At 31.6% G+C, this 23215-nt stretch overlaps 3 protein-coding genes and 1 pseudogene across 3 annotated transcripts in view; 2 read left to right on the plus strand and 2 right to left on the minus strand.

Moving 5' to 3' along the window:
* Nucleotides 1–2872, minus strand: part of LOC107450208 (vacuolar protein sorting 45) — a 20139-nt gene extending 17267 nt beyond the window's left edge. Inside the window, exons 1-3 of the mRNA XM_043047395.2 lie at nucleotides 2675–2872; nucleotides 1337–1532; nucleotides 799–878 (exon numbers count right to left, since the gene is read on the minus strand). Of these exons, the coding sequence (XP_042903329.1) occupies nucleotides 799–878; nucleotides 1337–1532; nucleotides 2675–2767 (369 nt within the window). The 5' untranslated portion in view covers nucleotides 2768–2872. The remainder of the gene's footprint in view (nucleotides 1–798; nucleotides 879–1336; nucleotides 1533–2674) is intronic.
* A 5918-nt stretch (nucleotides 2873–8790) lies between these two features.
* Nucleotides 8791–11484, plus strand: LOC139424959 (speckle-type POZ protein-like). The gene has a single exon (XM_071177308.1). The coding sequence runs from the start codon at nucleotides 9219–9221 to the stop codon at nucleotides 10683–10685; it is 1467 nt and encodes a 488-aa protein (XP_071033409.1). The 5' UTR covers nucleotides 8791–9218; the 3' UTR covers nucleotides 10686–11484.
* Nucleotides 11485–20370: 8886 nt separating this feature from the next.
* On the minus strand, nucleotides 20371–21240 carry LOC107450209 (zinc finger protein 888). The gene has a single exon (XM_016065957.3). It carries the CDS (start codon nucleotides 21238–21240, stop codon nucleotides 20371–20373), a length of 870 nt encoding a protein of 289 aa, XP_015921443.3.
* Nucleotides 21241–22073: 833 nt separating this feature from the next.
* On the plus strand, nucleotides 22074–22925 carry LOC107450210 (zinc finger protein 83 pseudogene; annotated as a pseudogene).
* The last annotated feature ends 290 nt before the right edge of the window (nucleotides 22926–23215 follow it).

The following is a 23215-nucleotide window of genomic DNA, read 5'->3' on the forward strand; positions in this document are numbered from 1 at the left end:
TGGGAAATAATAAGTAAAAAAATAACAAAAAACATTTTATTAAAAAGAAAAAAAAATGAATTGTTAATTAAAAAACCGGAAAAAAAAAAAGATATAATCTTTTCTTCAGCCCATATATATATATATATACACATGAACTGAGATAAAGAAATAACCATCCTGAGTATAGAGGGATTATCATTTTATTGTACCAAAAACATAATACCAACTAACTGTATAGGATAAAAAAAATATTAAATGATGTGTTAATGAAATGAACAGAATTCAGCTATCTAATTTATTACAGTAATTATTAATTCATGGAAACCATTTTTGCATAATTATAAATCTCATACAACCCAAGTAAAAACTTTCTAGAAATTTTCTTCAATGTTTCTTAAATATTGTATAAGAACAGTATCATGAAAGTACAAAGCTTAAAAACAGTAATTTTATTACTTTAAGACAGTTGCATCTGCCTCTCTAAATGATTTGTGATAATTAAAGGATTTTCATAGTGTAATAAATTCAAAAGTTATACAGTCTTATTACTTATTAAACATAAATATAAAAAATTATTTATAAAAAAAATATTAAAAACTGAAGTAAAAAGAAATGTTAAAACTCAAACTATATCAATTGTACAAATAATCTTAAAATATATATACATATATATCTTAAAATAAACTACATTTTTTAATGGATTACAGAAATAAAGATTTCTAAGTTATGACACTTTTTTAAAACCTACTTCTTTATTCCTTCATAATTTTTACCACTAAAATACACAAATATATTAGTTAAAAATTCAAATATTACTTGTATTTCTCGAACTGATTCTGTCTCATCCGCTTCTGCTAAAACTTTTATGTCACTTTTACTCACAATGTTGCTGAAATCTAATAAAAATAAAACAGTATAATATAATTTATTTTTTTTTGAAAGTCAAATGTTTTATAAAAGCAGTAAAGAATGAAAATAACAAAATATAATTCCTAAATTTAAAATATTTTAGTAAAAACTCAAAGCAAAATAGTTGGTTAATAAGGCAAATGTTTTCCAAAGGCTACATTTTTATTGTTAGAGTTTTATAGAAATTTAGAATTTTATAAAAAGTTATATAGAGTTTTATAAAAATTAAACATTATATAAAAAAATCTGTGATTTTCAAACGAATTTTGCCAAAATGATGTGGCAATGAAAATATTGAAACTAATCACAAGAGTTAATCAATGCATGCAGAAAGATTTTTAATTGAGATTTCGTGTTTGCAGAAAGTTTTTCATTTTATCTAATTCTGGTTCTGATGTATTCTAAAATAATAATATCAATAAATATATTGAAACCCTATACTTACAGATATAATACTGTCCATATCTTGGGTATTTCAACTCACAGGCTAGATTGTCAATGTTTTCTTTGGTTGGCCTTAAAAAAGCAATACACTTCAAGTGCTTCATGTGTTCACTTCTTGCCATATCCAATCTTTCAAACAGGAAAACTTCTTTCTGAAGTATTTCGGACTGTGCAAAAGCCATACTCACAATGCTAGTCTAAAAAAAGATTTTAAAAGTCATAGCAGCTATGCTCACAGTCAAGGAGAAACATTATTTTCACAATAGCAGGTTACAAGGTTTCGTCATGAAGAATGTCATTCAAACTTATTAGTTTTGTCAATTTTCTCCAATGCCATTGATTTAAGCCACAAGTGTCCTCCCCTAATTGTTACAAGTGGAATTTTTTACCTAGTTTAGTTATAATTCATTAACAAATAAATGGTTCTTAATTCAGCTCAGTTATAAATAATTTGTGGAGGAGAGTGTGTAAAAGAGATGTTTGTCGGTTGGCAGTAGGATTTGAACCAAGGGTTGAAGTCAGTTGCTCTAACCACTATAGAAAAGACAGCACATCCCAGTCTAGAATGAGTTAGACAGTTATGCAGTCTAAATTTTAATTGATTATGCAGTGCCTCTACAGAAAATTACTGTAATCAAATAAAAAATACTGTATTGTTTAGAAAAATTCATTTTGATATAATTTAAATTTCTTTCGTGTGAAAAAAATCATTAGTCAATTTTCAGATTAGTAGATTATTAGACATTAGTAGATTTTCAAATAAAAACAAATTCAATTGTTTTATTTTCTCTTTTTAAAGTAAAAAAACAACAACTAAGAACTGTATTACTAAATCATTACTTAATAAACATTTTCTTTCCTAAATTTTATGTTTTAACAATCACTTTGAGTTTATTAGAAACAATTAAAAAATTAGGCTCTTGCGCACATCTGATTATTGCACAAATAAACAGAAGAATTTTTATTTACAAAGTTTTAAATCTAAAATAACAGATTTCAGGCTAATATTAGCCTCAGTACATATTAGAAAATTATGTATCCAATTTATAAGAACAATGAATATTTTGAATCCATCCAATTTCTAGTTACTAAAGTAAATGTTTCAAAACATCAAATTGTATTCAGAAACTTTAAACAAGATTGAATTGATTTTCGGTAGCTCTATATAAGAACAGGGAATTTACGTGTGTGTCAACATACATGCATAACTAAGACCGTTCATAAAGCAATTTTTGCAAGATAACTAGTAAAATTACAAAAATTAAGTAAACGTGCTATGCGAATTCTACTACAGATTTTGAAAATGCACAGAAATGTATACGAAAAAAATTCTATTTACCGTTTCTTTGTCCATTAATAAAACTTTCATGCCACTTCCACAATCATCTATCATTTTATTTACGTATAATTTTATCGCAGTTATAACATTCATGATTATACTTTTGGTTAAATATCAATTTAAAACTGAAACCATCTAAAACCAGTGTTTACAAACACTAGATGACAGAAAATCACACTAACCGTAACAAATGAATGGCACGCTTCAGACAAAATTAAGTAGTAGCTTATAGCTTTCATTATTCAGCTTTTCAGCTTCGTTTTTGTTGCTGCTTACAGAACTCCTCCTTGTTGGTACAGTGTATTAGTACTTAATTTACTTATGTATTAGTACTTCATTGTCGTAGCACAAGAGCTGCACCTGGTGAATATTCCTGAGGACTTGTCAAGAAAATTTTGATTCTCTGCGGAAGGGATTTCGTAGTTGCTTATAAACTAAATGCGATGTGAACTGCTTGCGCGAAACGCACTGTCGTGTGATAGCATATGCGAATCGCATGAAATGAAAATGCTTCATGAAGATTCTGTTCTGTAGTTCATTTACGTCGCACTAAATCTGCGTGATGGGCTACTGGCGACGGTCTGGTAAACATCCCGAAGATGATCCGAAGGTATGCCATTACAATTTTGATCCCCTGCAGACGGGATGGCACCCCCGTTTCGGTAGCCCGACGACCTGCACGCGAAGTTGAGCACTTTACGGTAGAACAGTTTAACAAGGACCAATACCGCACACCCTCAGTCCCTGAGCAGACTGATCCAAGTTGTCATCCACCCGCACTCTGACAGCAGCCAGTGATGCTTGACTTCGGTGATCTGCTGGGAACCGCGTCTTAACGATCAGTTCACTGCGGGACGCTTCATCAAGAGCAAAACAAGTTATCCTGGGAAATAGATGAGAGGGGACAAAATAAATTTAAAATTTCAAATATTTTTTTTCTTTTTTTTTTTAACAGATTTTGGTGCTTTTTGAACAGTATTTCTTTATATTTATTCTTCATACTCCTTTGTATTTCTTCCCCCTGCATTAAACATTAATTTAAGATTCCCTCCATATTTTATTCACTTTATATTTTAAAAGACTCTCAAAAAATATATTGAGAGTGGTAATTACGAAGCACACTGCATAAAAAACCTGAAAAATTCATAAAAATCTGATATAGAGCAGCTACTGAAATCTGTCAAATCAATTCAAATCTAGCTAGTCTAAACAACTCCAAATTTACAGAAGCAATCAAAGTGATTTTGATTTTTTTGTCCCTCATAGTGATTTAGTTGATTTCAAAAGCATTTTGTAACTTCCTCGCTTAAAAACAAATTAATAACCGATTATGTAATTATTATTTTTATTTCCTTTTTGACAATGATTCTTAAATTAATACTTGAATTTTAATTTAATGCTTAATGGTGAAGAATTCGTATTTTAATTATACCAAAATTTTCTAATTTTGCAAAAATGTTTCTCTTCTTAGTTAATAAATGTTTCTCATCTAAGTAATCCTCGGGCAGAAAAGAGAATCCTGTTAAATTTTAAATTCGCAGGATATTAATAAATTTAAAAAGAATAGTGCGTGGAGTCCCTCCGCACGGAAGAAGTTAAGCTTCGCAACCTGCGACGTTAATAGTAGAAGAATCAGCAGTCATAGAAGGATCACTAGTTCTATTCAACGACTCTTTTTCCTGCACCGCTCGCTTCCGTGCTCTGTAATCACGGTAATATTGTGCATTTTTCCCTCGTGGACCTTTTGAACCAGTGGAAGTGCTTGTGGTTGCCTCATCGTCTCGCCCTGGAAAATGTATTTGTATTAATAATGTATGTGAATGCGTCATAATGTAATTTCAGAAGAGAAAACCTAACAATCAATTGATATTCACAAGAGACGTACCTTGACATAACCTTAAATCCGTCGCATTGTCCGTGGGATTGTTTTCACTCATTTTTTACAATTGTTATCCACTAAATTTGAAAATAAAAAATACTACCCTATTAAATTATATGTGTATCAAAACAAACTAAAAAAATATTTATAGAAAAACAATACTTTTATGACTTTTATTATTTTTATGCTAGTGAGAACCAAAACAATATGGAAATGAATGAGGGAAAACTGGATCCTACCACGTGATTTCCCGGCCAATAAAAATGTAGCGTTAAACGTTTAACGAAACCTTGTTGGAAGTCCCATAAGAAGTATAACTTCAAAAAATTATGTTTTTTTTTAGTATATGAAATTTTATTTCTTGTCAATCTTTTTTTTCTTCTTTTAATTAGCACTGTAACCAGTTACTGACATTAGCTGTCTCAAGCATGGTTCTAGTTTTTGCATAACATTGGTAATCCGTAATCATCGATATTAATATACATTTAAATACATGCTGTCCAAGCGCGACGCATTCGTTCCGTAAATCATGAGAACAGTTTCAATTTTTACTTTACTCATGCATAAAAGAAATTCAAACATTAATTTAAGGATTATTGTTAAAAACTAAGTGAAAAACGCATTCACACAATAGATGATAAATTAATATTTAAGCGAGGAAGAAACGAAATGTTATTAAAATCTGCCAAATCTCTAGAAGTAAATAATGAAAACACATCAAAACCAGTTTGATTGCTATATTGATTTGATTTAAATATTGAAACACATTTTCTCACTGAAATTTTATTCTCAGTTTAAAAAGGAAAAAATATGTCTCTTAATTATAGTTTAGTATTGTGCAAGCGATAGAATTTGACGACACTCCACTTCTTAATGATAATGCACCAGCTACTCGATGAAATGAGATCTTCAGTTTCTGTAAAATGTGGTCAACAATAAATTGTTTTCCATATAATTTTTTTAAAAAACTTTTTGATGTCTCTTCCGCGTGTGAGAGAAAGGTTAGATTCTCAAAAAACAAGATTTTGACCCCTTTGTGATTAGGTAAAACTTTCGGACTCAACTAGACTTCCGTACATGATAACGGAGCGAGTTTAAATAGTTTCCTTTTAGCTATAATCAGAATTTTTCATTTTACCGCCTAGTATAATTTATTGCGAATCAAATTCTGACAACTTTCCGTCTAGATAGAGGGCTTAAATTTCTGTAACTATGAGTTAAATTTGAAAAGCAATTACTATTTCTCCTTTATTGTTTCTCCTCAATTATTTCTCCCTTATTATATTTTCGTGTGCTGTTGCAGCACACGAAAATTTCGAAGTGAAATAATAATTCATCATTGAAATTTCTTTAAATTTACAAAATCAATTAATGATATATTTTTGAATTTGAATGAAAAACTAACTTTTCTAACTACATTTTTTGGATTTTACATTTTAGAACAAATGTAATTCCGAGAATCTAACAGATCTTTTTTACTAACTAGACTATTTTTCATAATTACGAAATATCAAGTCCCGCAGTGGACTGATCGTTAAGACACGGTTCCCAGCAGATTACCGAGGTCAAGCATCACTGGATACAGTCAATGTGCGGGTGAGTGACCACTTGGATCAGTCTGCGTAGGGACCGAGGGTGTGCGGTATTGGTTCTCGTTAAACTGTTCTACCGTAAAGGGATCGACTTCGCGTGCAGGTCTTTGGACTACCGAAGCAGGGGTGCCATCCCCTCTGCAGAGGATCAAAATTGTGATGGCATTTCTTCGGATCATCCTCAGGGATGCTTCCCAGATCGTCGCCAATAGCCCATTGTGCAGCTCTAGTGCGACGTAAAATGAACTACAACAACAACAACAACAACGAAATACCAAAATATATTTTTACTTGTAATTAGAACCTCAGAAAAAAAATACATAAAAGGGTCACCGGTGTCCCATCTGCACCAAATCACTACAATGGAAATAGTCAGTTTTTCAAAAATATTTTGTATATCAGTTAAATATCAGTATATCAGTTTTGTATATCAGTATATCAGTTAAGAATTGCAAGAAATCATGCATTAGGAAGTAGGAAAATAATTATTTCAGAAAAAGCAGATTTTAAGTTTGAAAATACTTGTTTTTACTGATTCGTACATAGACCACGTGAAAAAAAAGGCCAGAGCTAAATTATTTATGCGGTTTCTCTTTCTTTTTTTTTCTTTTTACTTATAAGAAAATGTTCTCAAATACGTATACTGCTGAATGAAAAATAAAAGTAAAACATTCCCACAACAATCAGTTGTGGACCTAAGAGGATCATCACGGTTGAGGATCAACAGTTTCGAGACCAACGGTATGATTTTGTTTTATTTAATGACCGACGTTGAACAGCCGACCCAGTCCTAATTTTACTACTGAAATGTTCATCTCTGTAGCCTTGTAATTTTAAACCAAACACAAAAAACAAACTAACTCATGGATCATGAATTGGGGCAAACTAGACTTTTTGATAGAAGTAAACCACTTTTGCGTTACATTGGAAAGGAAAGTGACTAAAACCTTCTACGGTTAGCCCGACGGCAAGGAGATTTTTTATCTATGACCCGTCTACCATTTACCACTTGGAATATTTTACGTCAGCACTGCTGGCAGTGCGAATCGGGAGCAGAAATCATATCAATCAACCACCGCAGTTATTCGAACCTGGGTCTTCTCATTAGGAGGCTCTATCCCCTAGCATTGAGCACAGGCCGCCTTTACTTCCCAGACAAACCCATCCATATTAAGCTGGATGGGTTTCATGTAGCCACTAGGAATTGAATACCAGTCCTTTACATTGACAGTTCAGTACCTTACCCATTGCGGCATAGTGGCTCTATACTGCGGTATTATAATACAGTATTTAAAAATCGATTTGTTGAAAGTTTCACAATAGAATTTTTACAAATTTAAATTTTTCTCGAAATTTCAGATTAGCGCAATAGGGTTTCATGCATTCTATTTTGGAGTTTGATTGAAGTGTCCGAATCAAAATTGACCAGGATTTGATTTTAAGTGGCCAAAATAAAAAATAAAATAACGGAATCTCAGAATAATTTTTAATTTATTTATCAGAATTTCACAAATTAAGATGCAATTATAATAATTCTTAAGTTAATTCATGTTAATCATATAAGGTAACTTATTGATATTCATGATGTTTTCCGTTTTAAGAATCGAACAAACGAAAACTTATTTTCTCTAAACAAACATATTTTTTTGGCGATGAATTTTAATCCTCAATATGAGGATGATTTCTAAAAAATCGATGTTTTTTGTACGTCACAAGCTTTAGTTAACAATTACACTGGGGACCAAATTTTTTGTTGCATTTATACAGGTATTTAATCTTACCTAATTCGGGTGTGAAGATTTCAAATCTTAAATTAGTTTTGTTTGGAAAGCTGCAGATTTTTTTCAAAATGATATTTTTATTTTAGTTTATTTTTGTCTGAATGTACAAATTAACGAAGAATGCATAGCCTTATATATATGTATATATCCATATGCACTTGTCAACCCCTTTTAATATAAAACCCTAGAAAAAAAACCTATGACCATAAGGTATCGCCGTATTATCTGAAATCTATCATTACCTTCTCCTACTATTCCCTACGTAGCCGAGAAGTGGGGACACTTAGTATTCCCTTTACATGAATTATTCACATTATTACATGAATTTAAAAAATCCTGGTTAGGAATATATTATTAAATTGCACAAAAACTGTAGCGTTTAGAGATAAACTGATTTTAAATCAGCGACAATTAAAATAGATTGGATTAAAAAAATTGCAAAATTGAAAAACAATAATTAGTGCGAAACACTCATCTATGCTGATAAAAAGCGGAGGACAGGAGGCTTTCCCCTTTGTTTCTGATAATAAGAAGTTTCTAAAATTTCTCAAGTGGAGAATACTTTATTAACTGTTCTATATAACTGCAACATCAAACCTACTGGATTTTATACATTTGTTCCCATTTTACGTTTTGAGTATGAAGTTCTAATCAAAACTATAAGGTATTATGAAACGTTTGAACCATTTTGTAAAAAAATTTAATCAAATAGGAACTAATTTTCAAATATTGACTATATTGTTAGAGTGAATCGCTAGTTTAATCTCGTAATCTACTGAGAGTGATAAATGAACTCATTTTTATTATCACAAATTTTTTTCTGCGCAACGACGTACTTCATACGTCAACTAATATTTCTTTCTTTCTCTTTATCATCATTGATAACCGCGGCGAGGATATTCAAAAATAATTTTTGCTTATTTTATTGCGTCTGAATCTTCTGTGCTTAACAACGTACGCCCGATCAAGACAAGGTCAACTGGTTTTTTTACAGTTGATATCGCGCGTTGTTGCCTTAATTATGTAGACATTTTTTTTATTTATTTATAAATTTGTAGTTATTTTGCTGAAATGGAAAATGAACAATTCGCTGCAGCTGAAATCGTCTGACTTTTTCTGAATGAAGTGATTTGTTAATTTTCTTTTAATTTATCGTCAGCTTATGATATGTGGATGAAATGGATTTTAATCGAAGTTTTATTTCAATAGAATTGAAATAAAATTGACGTTGCAATTTTCTGCTGTAAAGTGAAAAGTCACTAATAACTAAACTGATAACACTGATAACTAAAATGTCACACAAACCACCAAAAAGCTTTTCATTTACTTGGAAAATAGCTAACTTTCCGAATTGCTATCAGCAGAATGCAAATGAAATTGCTAGTCCATCGTTTATGGCCGAATGTTTAGGTGGAAGCAAATGGTATCTGGAACTTTATCCAAGAGGTGTTGATGAAGAAAGTATAGATTTCATTTCCTGTTTTTTAATAAGAGAGGGAGATTGTTCCTTTAATGGAAATATCACTGTTGACTACACGTTACAAGTTATTGGCATTAGCGGTGAAATTATAGAAACATTCCAGGAAAAAAATATAAAATTCGATCAAGGTGATTCAAACGGTTGCGAAAAATTTTTCGAATTTAATAAAATAGTTAATATTCTGAAAGAACAAAATGAAGATACTTTAACAATCCGAAGTATAATAAGTCTCGGAGATGAGGTGAAAATGGCTACAGCGTGTGTGGTTCATTCCAAGATTAATTGCGATAGATATAGTTTCAAATGGAGTGTAGAGTTTAATAATTCAAATCTCCCTGAACAAGAAAGAATCTTTATTTTGGGTGAGTTACAGTTTAAAATCTCCTTGGGAACGTCTGTGGTGAATGACTTAGCTATTGATGTTTCTTTGATAGAGTGTAATTACGCAGTGCCTTGTCTTGTTGTTTGTCAGATTTCTTTTTTGAACCAAAGAGGAGTTCCAGAATCGGCATTTCATGGAAATCATCTTTTTCGATCCAAAAATGAAATTTGGGACCTCCCTTCCTTTATCAATCTTGATGAGTTGGATAGTTCTGAAAACATTTACATGACTGATGAGATGTTTGTAATGCTGTTCGATTTCTCTGGCTCCAACGATGTGGTGTCTGAAACAATACCGAGTTATACCTATGACACTTCAAACAACGCAGATTCCCTTTCTGTTTTGCAATCGGACTTCAGAGAGCTGTTTGTTAGCAAGAAACATGCGGATGTGATTTTTCGGACCGGCAATCAGGATTTGCCAGTTCACAAAACTGTTCTGATTGCCCGGTCACCGGTTTTCTCAACTATGTTTGATCAAAACATGATCGAAAAACAAACAGGAATTGTAGATATCGTTGATGTGGACGTGGAAACGTTAAAATCCTTTCTAGAATATCTATACACTGGATCAGTGGAGAAATTAAATTACGAGAGCGCAGTCAAGTTATTTTCAGTTGCTGAGAAATATCAAGTGCAATCATTGATCGATGAATGCTACGAGTTTTTGTTGACTGTTTTATCGCAAAAAAATGTCTGTGAATTGATCTACGTAGCTGATATTGTTAATCATGCATGTTTGAAAAAGGCAGCTATGGACTATATAGCGGCTCACACGAAAGAAATATTAATTTCTCCCGAATGGTCCAGGTGGAGTGAAAAGAACTTAAAATTGACGTCTGAAATATTTTTATACATTGCTTCGAATTGTGATATCACATTGAAGAAAATGGTTTAAAATACTTTAAATGGGCACTAAAAAACCTCAAATTTAATATGCTGATGTAGTTAGTTCTTGTGATATCACTGTGCTGGATATATCTAGTGCTTCAAATGAGCTTGAAATACCTTAAGTTTAATATGTGATGTTGCTTTCCCTTGTGCTATCACTGTGCTGGATATATCTAGTGCTTCAAATTAGCTTGAAATACCTTAAGTTTAATATGTAGATGTTGCTTTTCCTTGTGATATCACTGTGCTGGATATATCTAGTGCTTCAAATGAGCTTGAAATACCTTAAGTTTAATATGTGATGTTGCTTTCCCTTGTGCTATCACTGTGCTGGATATATCTAGTGCTTCAAATGAGCTTGAAATACCTTAAGTTTAATAAGAAGGTGTTGCTTTTTTTGTGCTATCACTGTGCTGGATACAAGAAATACTGCCTAAGCTACCTGAGATATTGAAATTTTTCTTTAATTTAATTAGCATATTATATATGTGACTGTCAATATGTAAACAACCTTTTTTTAACAGTAACCGTCACAGTTTTTAAATGTCTATAAAGTGTTTTCTGTAATTCCTTAAAATATATTTATAGAATGTTTGTCAAAAATGAACTCAAAATTACATGCAAAGTAGGAATTTCGAATTAAATTTAATATTGAAAAAAAAACAACGCTATAAAAATCTAATATAATAATTGTTTTTCACTTCTTCTATAAATTTTTTCAGGCAATCAAATAGGTCTTTATATTTTCAGTCTTCCCTTTCTCGTTAATGTTCATCAGATGTTTGATAAAATTTTTCTTTTTTTCCCTCTCGTTTAACAATTTATTTGCCACTCCTTGTGTGTTTATTTTTCTTACTTCATTTCTGACACGAATTCTAAATACTTACATATTAAGGGTAGTAATAACGGAACACCTTGTATGCTACATTAAAAAGTCCGATTGCACCTTAAATATTTCACAAATTTCAACTGGGACAGTATTTTTGCACGTGACTTCTAGATTTCTTGCATGTGATTACAAAATACTGATGTTTCATTTAAGGGGTCTAGAAAATTTTTTAACAAAATGTTCGATTTTTGAAATCTGAAACTCACTTACTGAAAATAGAAAATAATGCTCCCATTTTTCTCAATTTGAATCGTCTGCAAACTGAAGTACATATTTCGCTTAAAGTTGTTTATTTAAAGTTTTGTCTATCTGTTTTACAATTCAAATTTTTGAGCGTAAGATTTCTTGACTTTCAATAAACCTAATAAGTTAAGACTTGGTAATTGGTTTGAGTCAAAGCCCATAAACTCATACTAGCATTTGAATAATGATAAATAATTTTGTAATATATATCAAAATGTTTTTCTTTATGTAAAATTAAAAAAATTAGGGTTTTTTTTCCTTCTTAAATTCGAAAAATACTTTTTATTTTTAAATTTTGTTTGCTGTAGTAAGGTTTCAAAAAAGGAATATTTGACTACCTATTGTCTCAAGTTGTTAATTTGATTTCGTAGTATTATTTTAGTAGTATTTTTTTTTTCTTTCAAATTTTAGCTCTAACGAAAATTTATTTATTAAAGTTCTTTGCCTTATTTTACAAAAGTGTTAGAAATTAAAAAATATCTCTGCTTATGTTAAACTGTGAAAAAATTCAAAATCCTAAGAAAATTTTTGGATGAGTTTATAGAAAGTAAGAAAAATTCTAAACATGCTTTTGATTCTTTTTATTTAATTTTAGCAATTTTTCTGATGATTGATATTTACTTTTCTTCGCACAATCTTTCTTAACATGTAAAATATAAGGCCATAACTCACTCAGAATTTAAGAAATAAAGCGTGCAGTATCATCGATTATCTATAAATTTTTTTCTCACAAAACTTGGCCATACAATTCTGCAATCAACAATTTTTGAAAGATATTTAAGTAGTTAACTAACAGTTATTAGTTTTTAGATTTTTGATAAGTATTAAGCAATTAACGTTGAAGGAAATTTTTTAATTGGTTTTCATCAATTTAAACTGCAATAAGATTAAAATTTTAACACTAGATTGTCCAAGGAAGTCAGCTTTTTCATTTGCAAAAAAATTTACAAATGAAAATGCATAAATTACTTTTTTTCCCAAGTGAACTAAATTTTTTTTATTGTTAATATTTACTAATTGCTTGTTATATAAATGTAAATAATATAAAGAATATTAAAAATTAGTTAAACAAATTTCTTTACGCACTAGTTATTCTTTCAGAATGCAGTCATTTTGATTGCTTTTGGGTAATATAGGTAGGTATAAACTAAGTTTCAGTTTTTCTAGTGTTAAAAATTTAAAAACTTATGAACGTGTAGTTTTAAATTAATTACTCATTGAAGTTTCGAGGAAAAATTCATAAAAATTTCTGAAAATTATCAAGCGTTATTTTTCTTAATCAATTAAAGCAACCTTTTTATTTTCTACCTTTTTTGATTGTGCTGTATAAAAATACTATATCATCAAAAATTGAAGTACAAAAAAAAAAATTTAACTTAGAATCCAATATGGCGAAAGTAGAGGCAAGGTTTACTTTACTAAAGCAAGGTTTACTTTAACATTCTATTAAAGTTGCAATAAATGTTCATGTCATCGTTCATTGTACCACAATCTAGTTCAATCTTGAACATTTATTTTAAAACAATACTTTAGAGTGATGTTGTTGTTCTTATAATTACCATCCATTGTTATAAATACCATTGTTATAAATATATTGTTAGAAATACTGCTCTTAATGAATGTTAAAGGTGTTCTAGAGAGATAAATGTTTGTAGCTGTAACTTTTTATTTACTTCGCATTAGAGCTGCACAATGGGCTATTGGCGACGGTCTGGGAAACATACTCGAGTAAGATCCGAAGACATCCAATCATAATTTAGATCCTCTTCTGAGGGAATGGCTCCCCCGCTTTGGTAGCCCAACGACCAGCTCACGAAATCGAGCGCTTTACTGTAAAACTGTTTCACGAGGACCAATACCGCCCACCCTTGTAGTCTTATCAAAGTGGTCACTGACCGCAGCCAGTGATGCTTGACTTCAGTGTTCTGCTTTACGATCAAAGCAGAGCACTGTAGCACTAAAGGAAAGCAATTTGAAAAGAATTTTTTTCTGTATTAATGTTTTCTATTGTTAAACATGTTTAGATAACACAGAGGAACAAGTCTTTGTTTTATTCATACAAATACTTGATCTTAACTAATTTGGGTGTGTGGATTTTAAGTTTGGCTCCTAGAGTTACATATTTTTTTTAATTACATTTTTAGTTCATTTTTTGTCGAAATGTAGAAGTTTAAAAATGTTACTCATATCAAGGTGTAGCGGAAATGCTGCAACTTAAAGGGGAGTTAGGGCACATCATAAAGATTAAAATTACATAGGAACCCAGGCTCGTATACGGATAGGGACGCTTCACTACTCTGACCTTATTAGAAGCACAAGAATAAACAATTCATAATAAGGAAGGGTCTCTAGCGGCGTATGACGATAGTTCTGGACGTGAATTACAATGTAATTTTAATCCTGATGATGTGTTTCAACTCCCCTAGAAGTTTGTCGTAACATTTATGCGACCTGTTATGTATAACGTTTTTAGTTCCGCTGGACTGATCGTTAAGACACGGTTCCCAGCAGATCACCGAAGTCAAGCATCGTTGGCTGCGGTCAGTGTGCGGGTGGGTGACCACTTGGATTAGTCTGCGTAGGGAACGAGGGTGTGTGGTATTAGTCCTCGTTAAACTGTTCTACCGTCAAGTGCTTGTGCAGGTCGTCAGGGTGCCACCCCCTCTGCAGAGGATCAAAATTGTGATGGCATGTCTTCGGATCATCTTCAGGGATGTTTCGCAGACCATCGCCAACAGTCCATTGTGCAGCTCTAGTGCGAAGTAAATGGACTACGACTACAACATAACGTTATTAAACACGTACATTTCGATAATAAAAAAAAGAGACAAAAATTGTCATTAAAGAAACACTGTAGTTAAAAGAGGGAAACTGATTACAAATTTGAATTCCACGATTCGAACATATCTAAGATCTGCAATGGAAATAGCGGGTTCGAATCCTGCTATAACATTCGATGCATCTTTTTTGTTCTGTCCTTAAGTTTGAGTTCAAACCTGCGTATTAATGAAAGTAACAAAAACTGTATAGTATTCTTATAATTATTTATCTTATAACTATAGTTTAAATTAAATAATATAGGTTTCAGAGTTATAGACACAGATAAATCATAAAGTACAAATTGTTTATTTTCTTCTAACTAAACTTTACCGAGGGGCGTCCCTGGCCCAGCGGTATCGCCTGCTAAACACTGTGTGAAGCGTGGAGGTAGCGGGTTCGAATCCCGCTGTTATATCTTCGTGCAGTCTTTCTCTATATTGTGCTATCTATCCTATTTGACAAAGGCTTATAAGCTTTAATTAAGCACACAAGCGTGCCAACTCGAAAGTTGCCAAGTTTGAAATGAATTGTGCTAGACCGCGATTAGGATATTTTATTCACTTACGGCTGTTTTAGGAACCATAGTTGAGAAAGAGAAAAACAATAACTCAGGATGGAATTTTTTAAAATTATTTCAAAAACGTTCGATGTATTGTTTTAGTAGTAAATAGTTCATAAATCTGCAGTCTCCTATATATTATAAGATAATTTTTAAGAAAAAATAAATGTAAAGAAAATAGTTAAAATAATTTCTAGAAAAAATATTTATGATCCGATAACACTAAACATATCATAACTGGTCAAATGACCCTTTAAGAACTTTTGCATCGAAAATGCGCTTATCGTTTTTGCTCATTTGACTTCATGACTTTTTCTAACAATTATATACAGTTAATATTCTATTATTATGTTTTTTGTATTTTGATTGTTTCGAATAATGCTTGTAATATACCTTGTAAATTCAATTAATGCTTGTAAATTCAAATGTCAAGAAAGTACCTAAACTTTTAGATTGGCGTTTTTGTGTTAGAAAAGTGACAAAAACTAAATGTTTTGGTAAGTAGCTTATATTTTATTTTGATGGCTTTACTTATTTCTAACTGTTAGTTTTTTCCCAGAAAAATGTCGTCCCGCAGTGGACTGATCGTTAAGACACGGTTCCCAACAGATCACCGAAGTCAAGCATCACTGGCTACGGTCAGTGTGCGGGTGGGTGACCACTTGGATCAGTCTGCGTAGGGACCGAGGGTGTGCGGTATTGGTCCTCGTTAAACTGTGCTACCGTAAAGTGCTCGACTTCGCGCGCAGGTCGTCGGGCTACCGAAGCGGGGGTGCCATCCCCTCCGCAGAGGATCAAAATTGTGATGGCATGTCTTCGGATCATCCTCCGGGATGTTTCCCAGACCGTCGCCAATAGCCCATTGTGCAGCTCTAGTGCGACGTAAATTAACAACAACAATATTTGGCCGGGAGAACAATTTATTGCTTTTTAAGGTTATCGGATCAGAAATCACGATGTAATGCGTGTTCAACGTATTGCACTCGGTTAGTTGCACATTCTGAAAAGACTTGCGAAGTTAGTTCAATCAGAATAACTGTGAATTCAAATTTCAAGAAAGTACCTAAACTTTTAGATTGGCATTTTTGTGATAGAAAAAGTGACAAAAACTAAATGTTTTGGTGAGTAGCTTATATTTTATTTTGATAGCTTTACTTCATTTCTAACTAACTGTTAGTTTTTACTCAGAAAAATGTCAAAACAATCAAGACAGCACAAGTTCTTAGAAGAAATAATATTAATTATAAGAATAATTACACGAATTATAATTCTTATAATTATAAGAATTATAGAAATAATAATAATTAGAAGAAATATGTTTGGGGAAAATATACAATGGAAACATCTTGTATATGTAAAGAATGCGTTGAGCAATGAATTAAAAATTCTCATTCATTGCATTTGTAAATTGACAATATTCAATTTAAGCTTAATTATAATAAAAGTTTTTTAGTTTATATCCTTCCCAACATCCATATTTGATACATTCAATCAAGAAACACAGAGTCTGGTCATTTGACCGGCTATGGTAGAAATAGGTATACATTTAGTGTTCGCATGTTAAATGTTAAAAGAAAAATGAGCAAATTTAATAAAGAAGTGGATAATTATAACTGGTAGGTAGGTACTTTATTTACGTTGCACTAGAGCTGCACAATGGACTATTGACGACGGCCTGGGAAACATCCCTGAGGTTGATCCGAAGACACGCCATCGTAATTTCGATCCACTGCTGAGATGATGGGTCCCCTGCTTTGGTAGCCCAACGACCTGTGCGCAAAGTCATTCGCTTTACGGTAGAATAGTTTAACGAGGACTAATACCGTGCACCCTCGGACTCTCAAAGTGGTCACCCACCCGCTTACTGACCACAGCCATTGATGCTTGACTTCGGCGTTCTACTGGGAACCGTGGAAATTGCCTATTTGGAACTCTTAATCATTTATACCTAACACGTGACATCTAGGCACCTTTGCGCATGCTCACGGATGAAAGTATAAAGAAATTTTTCCCAGATCTGTTAGTGACATTATATAATTCCTCACACATAGGGAATATTACATCACAAACTGATCTAGGGAACACTTTCTTTCCCAGAGCATGCGCAAAGCATCCGATAAGCACACTACATCACTTGCATGCATACATGAGAACCTTACTTTTAAAAAGTAATGAGTAAAAGTTCAAACAAGTACTTTAAAAAAAGTAACAAGCTGCTGTTGTAGTTCCTTTACGTCGCACTAGAGCAGCACAATGGGCTATTGGCATCCCTGGGAAACATCCCTGAGGATGATCTGAAGACATGCCATCACAATTTTGATCCTCTGCAGAGGGGATGGCACCCCCGCTTCGGTAGCCCAACAACCTGCACGCGAAGTCTAGCACTTTAAGGTATAACAGTTTAACGAGGACCAATACTGCACACCCTTGGTCCCAACGCAGACTGATTCAAGTGGTCACCAACCCGCACATTGACCACAGCCAGTGATGCTTGATATAGATTGAGAGTGATAAGATTTAGCAAAATTTTTTTAATTATTATAATCAAAAGATATAACAGCTAAAAATTTTTTTAAAACCACCATTAAATGAAGAATAAATAAAACAGATCTAAATAAAACATCTCTCTTTTACCAACATGCTCATCATTTAACTGCATCTCTAAATTTCAAAATGGTATATTTCCGAGTCTCGGTTACACATGATAAAACTACAAATAAAAATAATAAAGTTGACATTCAGCTGAAGGGGGAATGAACTTGACCTTCAAGATCGATCATTAAAACATTTCATTTCACATTTTAGAAAATGACTTGCAAATTTTTCTTTCATTTTTTTTCTTCACACCTACAACAGAAGAAAGGGTGAGGGGAATCATACTTTCATAGAATTTTGTAAGAAACTATTCAAGGATTGATTGTAAGAGGGGAATTCATCAATGGCTTATTTAGTTGAAAGGGGGAGTGCTATTGTTACATTCTTGCAAACTATTTTTCACTTACATTATTAATTCTTTAAATTATTATTGATCGTAAATTATAAAAGAGATCACTGTAAAAGATAAAGTGATAAAGAGTAATAATAAAAGTTTGGAGAATTTATTCAATAAAATAGAATTTTCAACCTCAATTACTGAAAAAAAAAGCAACACCGGATAGGCAGGCCCTAAGATATGCCGCACATATCAAAATTTAATGTTTTAAATCCTGAACAACATCACAGCGTAACGATATCATCACGGCGTATCTATGCAATATTACGGTAAGAATTAATGATATTTGGAAGTTGATTTATAGAAAAAAGAAATGGAAAGAGAACAGAGTCAGCCGGCTAGGATTTGAGACACTGAACACATTTTGATTTGGTAATCTGTAGAGACAAAACTGTATCTTTTCAGTTATGCTACAATAAAAATGTGAAGAACTATTATTAAGGACTTTGTTAAACTAAGCTGCTATTTTCTGAATGGTGAATGACAAGAACAACACATTTGGTAGAGAAAATGTAAATGGTTTGTGACACCCAGAAATTAAAAAACTAATCTTTATATAATTTCCATTAAAAGAACTCAAATTACAAGATTCAATAGTAAGTAAAATGCATGAGTGCATGGGTTCAATTTGATGGAATGGTCAGCCTCTAAACATGCTGAGTTATGTATTGTCATTCACGGCAAAACAAATTGAAATGTTCTCAAAACATACTTTTTTGGTTTAGTTACAAGTAAAAACTTGGGGACCTGTGAGTAATAAAATGGATTTTTATTGACCAACTTGTAGAATAGAGTCCATATAGACTGACAAATTACAACTTGAGAATCGTAGCATGAATATAATTCGAGAACTTAAATATGAGAACCTTTTTTCTGTTTGCTAATATTTTATTTGATAGAAATTTTGATAAATGCAAAAATAAAAGGATCCTAATTTATATTGTGTACAATGCAAAAAAAAGAGGAAGATTTTAAAACTTTTTAGGAAATTAAAATTCGATTTTTAAGGAACTATTCAACCAATTCTTGATTTTTCTCAAATTTTGTTTTCTGCCATGCGAAATAACATTCTTTAAAATGATGCAAAAAAAACTTTGTGTCTTATAATTCAAAATTTTTTCAACCATTCTTAAATTAAATAATAAATATCTACTAAAAGTTATTTTTTGCTATTTATTATCTGTTATATGTTACTTTGGTTATATAAAAAAGTTATTTATTATCTTCAGATAATTGAATTTTACAATTGAGTGTAAAAATATTTCAATTTGTTTAAAAAGTTCTTGAGATGAAGCAAAATATGAAAAATTAGCATTAAGGGGGTCAAACTTTAAATTGCTCTCATGACCAAACTTTGGGGATCATATTTTGGGGGTCAGAAAACTGAATTTTTCCTGTGGGGCTTAGTCCAGCAGCCACACCCTTACAGACCATTTTATAAATTTATGTGTACGCAAAAATTAATCATTTTTTTACTTTGGAGCACGATATGATTCCATATTTTCTGAAATAAAATATTTTTTATTATTGATCAAATTTAGTTCTTCTTTAAAGAAGATCCTATTGCTTAATATCTACATCACTCTTTGGATTAATATATGAACAACTAGAAATACATCAATCAACATTCTCTTCAGCTAATGGTAATTCATTGAGTCTTTTCAACAAATAGAAATTCCAGCAACAACAAAATTTTTTCATCCCTTGAACATTTACAGAAAAAAAAACTTTAATGTTTTTCAGAGTTTCCACTTAATCTCAGAAAAAAAAATTCTCTAACTTTTCCAGGTATTTCAATGTAAATCCAGACCATATTTTACTTAAACCATGAAATTTTTTACCCAAAACCTTTGATTTTTTTTTAATTTGTGATATTTGCCAAATATTAGATTTTGAGCATAAAAAATATTATTTAATAAGTATGGAGATACTAAAAAGTTTAATTAAAGTGTGGAATTTTTATCACAAATAATGGGAACAGATAATAAAATTATTTATAATTGTGATAGATGTTAGGATTATTATTAACAGATGTTAGAATCTAAAACCTGATTACTGGTACTGAAAATTTAGGTGATTTTTCACGCTTTTGTAAGGAATTGCAAGTTTCTCTGCTTTTTAGAGTCATAGAGATCAGTTTATAGTTAAATTCTATAAGCCTTAACCTTGAAACTTGCCAATTATCTTAATTAAATAGTATTAAGTGTTCCTAATAATTGAGATTTGTTATGTTTCCTTTTTTGATGCTTTCTTAAATCTGATTTATAACGATAAGGAGTGTTGCATTCATCACACATGAAAGGTTTAGCATCAGAATGAACATATTTATGTCTTTTCAGATGGACTTCAAGTTTAAATTTTTTTTCGCAAACGTCGCAAGAATATTGCCTTACATTAGAATGTACTGCCGCATGCGATTGTAGACAAGACCGACGCTTGAAGGTACTTTTACATACATCACAAGCATACGGTCTTTCGTTAGTATGAGTACGGTAATGTAGTCTTAAATATTCTTTCAAGCTAAATGACAATTCACATATTTCACAAGAATATGGCTTATCTTTGCTATGGGTAGCCAGATGAAGAGTTAAATTGTTCTTGTGACCAAATTTTTTATTACAAATTGAACACATATAGGGTTTTTCTTTCGAGTGAGTTCGACTGTGCACTTCTAATTGATGCTTATGTCGAAAAGATCTTTTACATTCTTCACAAATGAAATTTTTTTCTTTAGTATGGATAATATAATGTGTTTTCAAGATACTTTCGAGGGGAAATCTCTTTTCACACACGTCACATGAATAAGGTCTCTCAGATCCATGAGTAGCAATATGTCTTTTTAAATTACTTCGTCTATTGAAACCTTTATCACATATATTGCACACAAATGGCTTATCAGCAGTATGGGTACGAGCGTGAGTTTTTAAACTAGACATTCGCTCAAAGATTCTCTTACAAATTTCACAAGAGAATGTTTTTTTCGGTGACGGTGAAGTATTGTTATTCATAAGTGTAGAAGATTCTTCAGGCTGTATTGTTTCTCCAACTGGATCTTCCATTTCATTAATTTTTTTAAAAGCTGTCAATAAGCTAATAAATACAAATATTCAAGAAATTTACATTATGTGCAGTTGGTTTTCAAAAAAATAATAATAGCTGCAAGTACAATTTTACGATATTTATTTGTTTATTTTTTTATTGATAGATTGCTTACAAGCGTTTTTGACGACCTGTTTTGGCTTATTTAATTCGTAGTTTCTCTCATATAAAATATATTTTGTTTGAATTTCATTTTGTAAAGGTCAATTTCATAGTAAGAAAAATCCCAGATGTGAAATTGTACATGCAAACAAGAATCCTATTAGAGAAATTTTATTCTCATTCACATCAGCGAATTTTTTGCATCTAGTGAGAACGGTTCGTTAAATTTTGTCTATCAATCCATCACTTTATAATTGATGTTTACTTGCTTTTGAAAACTAGCGATACGAGGAGAGGTCTTTTTTGTAATGCATATAAGTTTCTTAACAATGTAATTCAAATATATTTTGTTTGAATTTCATTTTGTAAAGGCCAATTTCATAGTAAGAAAAATCCCAGAAGCGAAATTGTACATGCAAACAAGAATCTTATTAGAGAAATTTTTATTCTCATTCACATCAGCGAATTTTTTGCATCTAGCGAGAACGGTTCGTTAAATTTTGTCTATCAATCCATCACTTTATAATTGATGTTTACTTGTTTTTGCAAACTAGGGATGCGAGGAGAGGTCTTTTTTGTAGTACATATAAGTTTCTAAACAATGTGATGTTGCTTTCAAAAATTTAGAATATTAAAAAAATATGTATTTGCTGTTTATCTTTTAAACTGAAATTACAGTTGCTAATTTACAATGGCTACTTGCGACAGTGACAAAACATACTCTTGTACCGAGTGCGATAAAAGTTTTAAGTTCTTAAGTGTGTTGAAAAATCATGTAACAGTACATTCTTCTGATCGTCTTTACTCGTGCAATGAGTGTGGTAAAACTTTTAAGAGCATATATGTCTTGAATCGGCACAAAGTAATTCATACTTCTTATCGTCCACATTCCTGCAATAATTGCGATAAAACTTTCAAGCGTTTAGATGAGTTAAAAAAACACGAAACAATTCATTCCTCTGATCGTCCCTACTCGTGTGATGTATGTAAATTGGCTTTTAGTCATAAAGATTTCTTGAAGCAACATTATGTGTCACATTCTGCAGAAAAACCATATGTTTGTGAAATATGCCAAAACAGCTTTCGACGAAAAGCACACTTAAAACAACACTATCTTTCACATTCTGATGAAAAAACACATTCTTGTGAGTCATGTGGTAAAACATTTCATAATGCAATTAATTTACAAAAACACCAAATAACACACTCTTTAGTAAAGCAATTTTCTTGTGAACTGTGCGAGTCTAAATTCCATCTTCGGAGCGCTCTGAGAGATCATTATCGTACTCATACAAACGAAAAACCATACATCTGTGAAACGTGTGGGAAAAAATTCAGTCGTGGTTCTTATTTGAGAGAACATTTAAAAATACATGCCAATGAAATGTGCTATTCTTGTGAAATTTGTGGTAGACGTTTTAATATAAAAAAGTACCTAAAAGTACATTACCGTACTCATGTGAAAATACGGTTTCCGTGTGAAGTTTGTGGAAAAGGTTTTAGTCGGAAACAGTATTTAGCTAAGCATATGAATAGCCATTAAAAGCTTAATACACGAGGATGGAGTTGCCCAAGTTGGAAAAGGAGGAAGTGGACCATTTGACGTGCTTGAGCTTGCCAGAATCAGTCTTATCACCTTGCATTTGGAGCATGCATTTAATCTTTGTGAAGGAAGGTCGGAAATAACATAAATCACGATGATGTCAATACGATAACTTGAATCATGATAAATCAATAATAAATCATTAAATGACGTAAAAATAAATGTTAATTTTAAAAATTAAATTTTTTATTGATTTAAATTCTGGCTCTAAAATGTAAAATATATCAAAA

The sequence above is a fragment of the Parasteatoda tepidariorum genome, chromosome 2 (genome assembly GCF_043381705.1).
Source record: "Parasteatoda tepidariorum isolate YZ-2023 chromosome 2, CAS_Ptep_4.0, whole genome shotgun sequence".
Classification (NCBI taxonomy): domain Eukaryota; kingdom Metazoa; phylum Arthropoda; class Arachnida; order Araneae; family Theridiidae; genus Parasteatoda; species Parasteatoda tepidariorum.

Excerpts from the sequence above, each read along its gene's own strand:
- LOC139424959 (XM_071177308.1), top strand. The coding sequence starts at position 9,219 with ATGTCACACAAACCACCAAAAAGCTTTTCATTTACTTGGAAAATAGCT.
- LOC107450209 (XM_016065957.3), bottom strand. The coding sequence starts at position 21,240 with ATGGAAGATCCAGTTGGAGAAACAATACAGCCTGAAGAATCTTCTACA.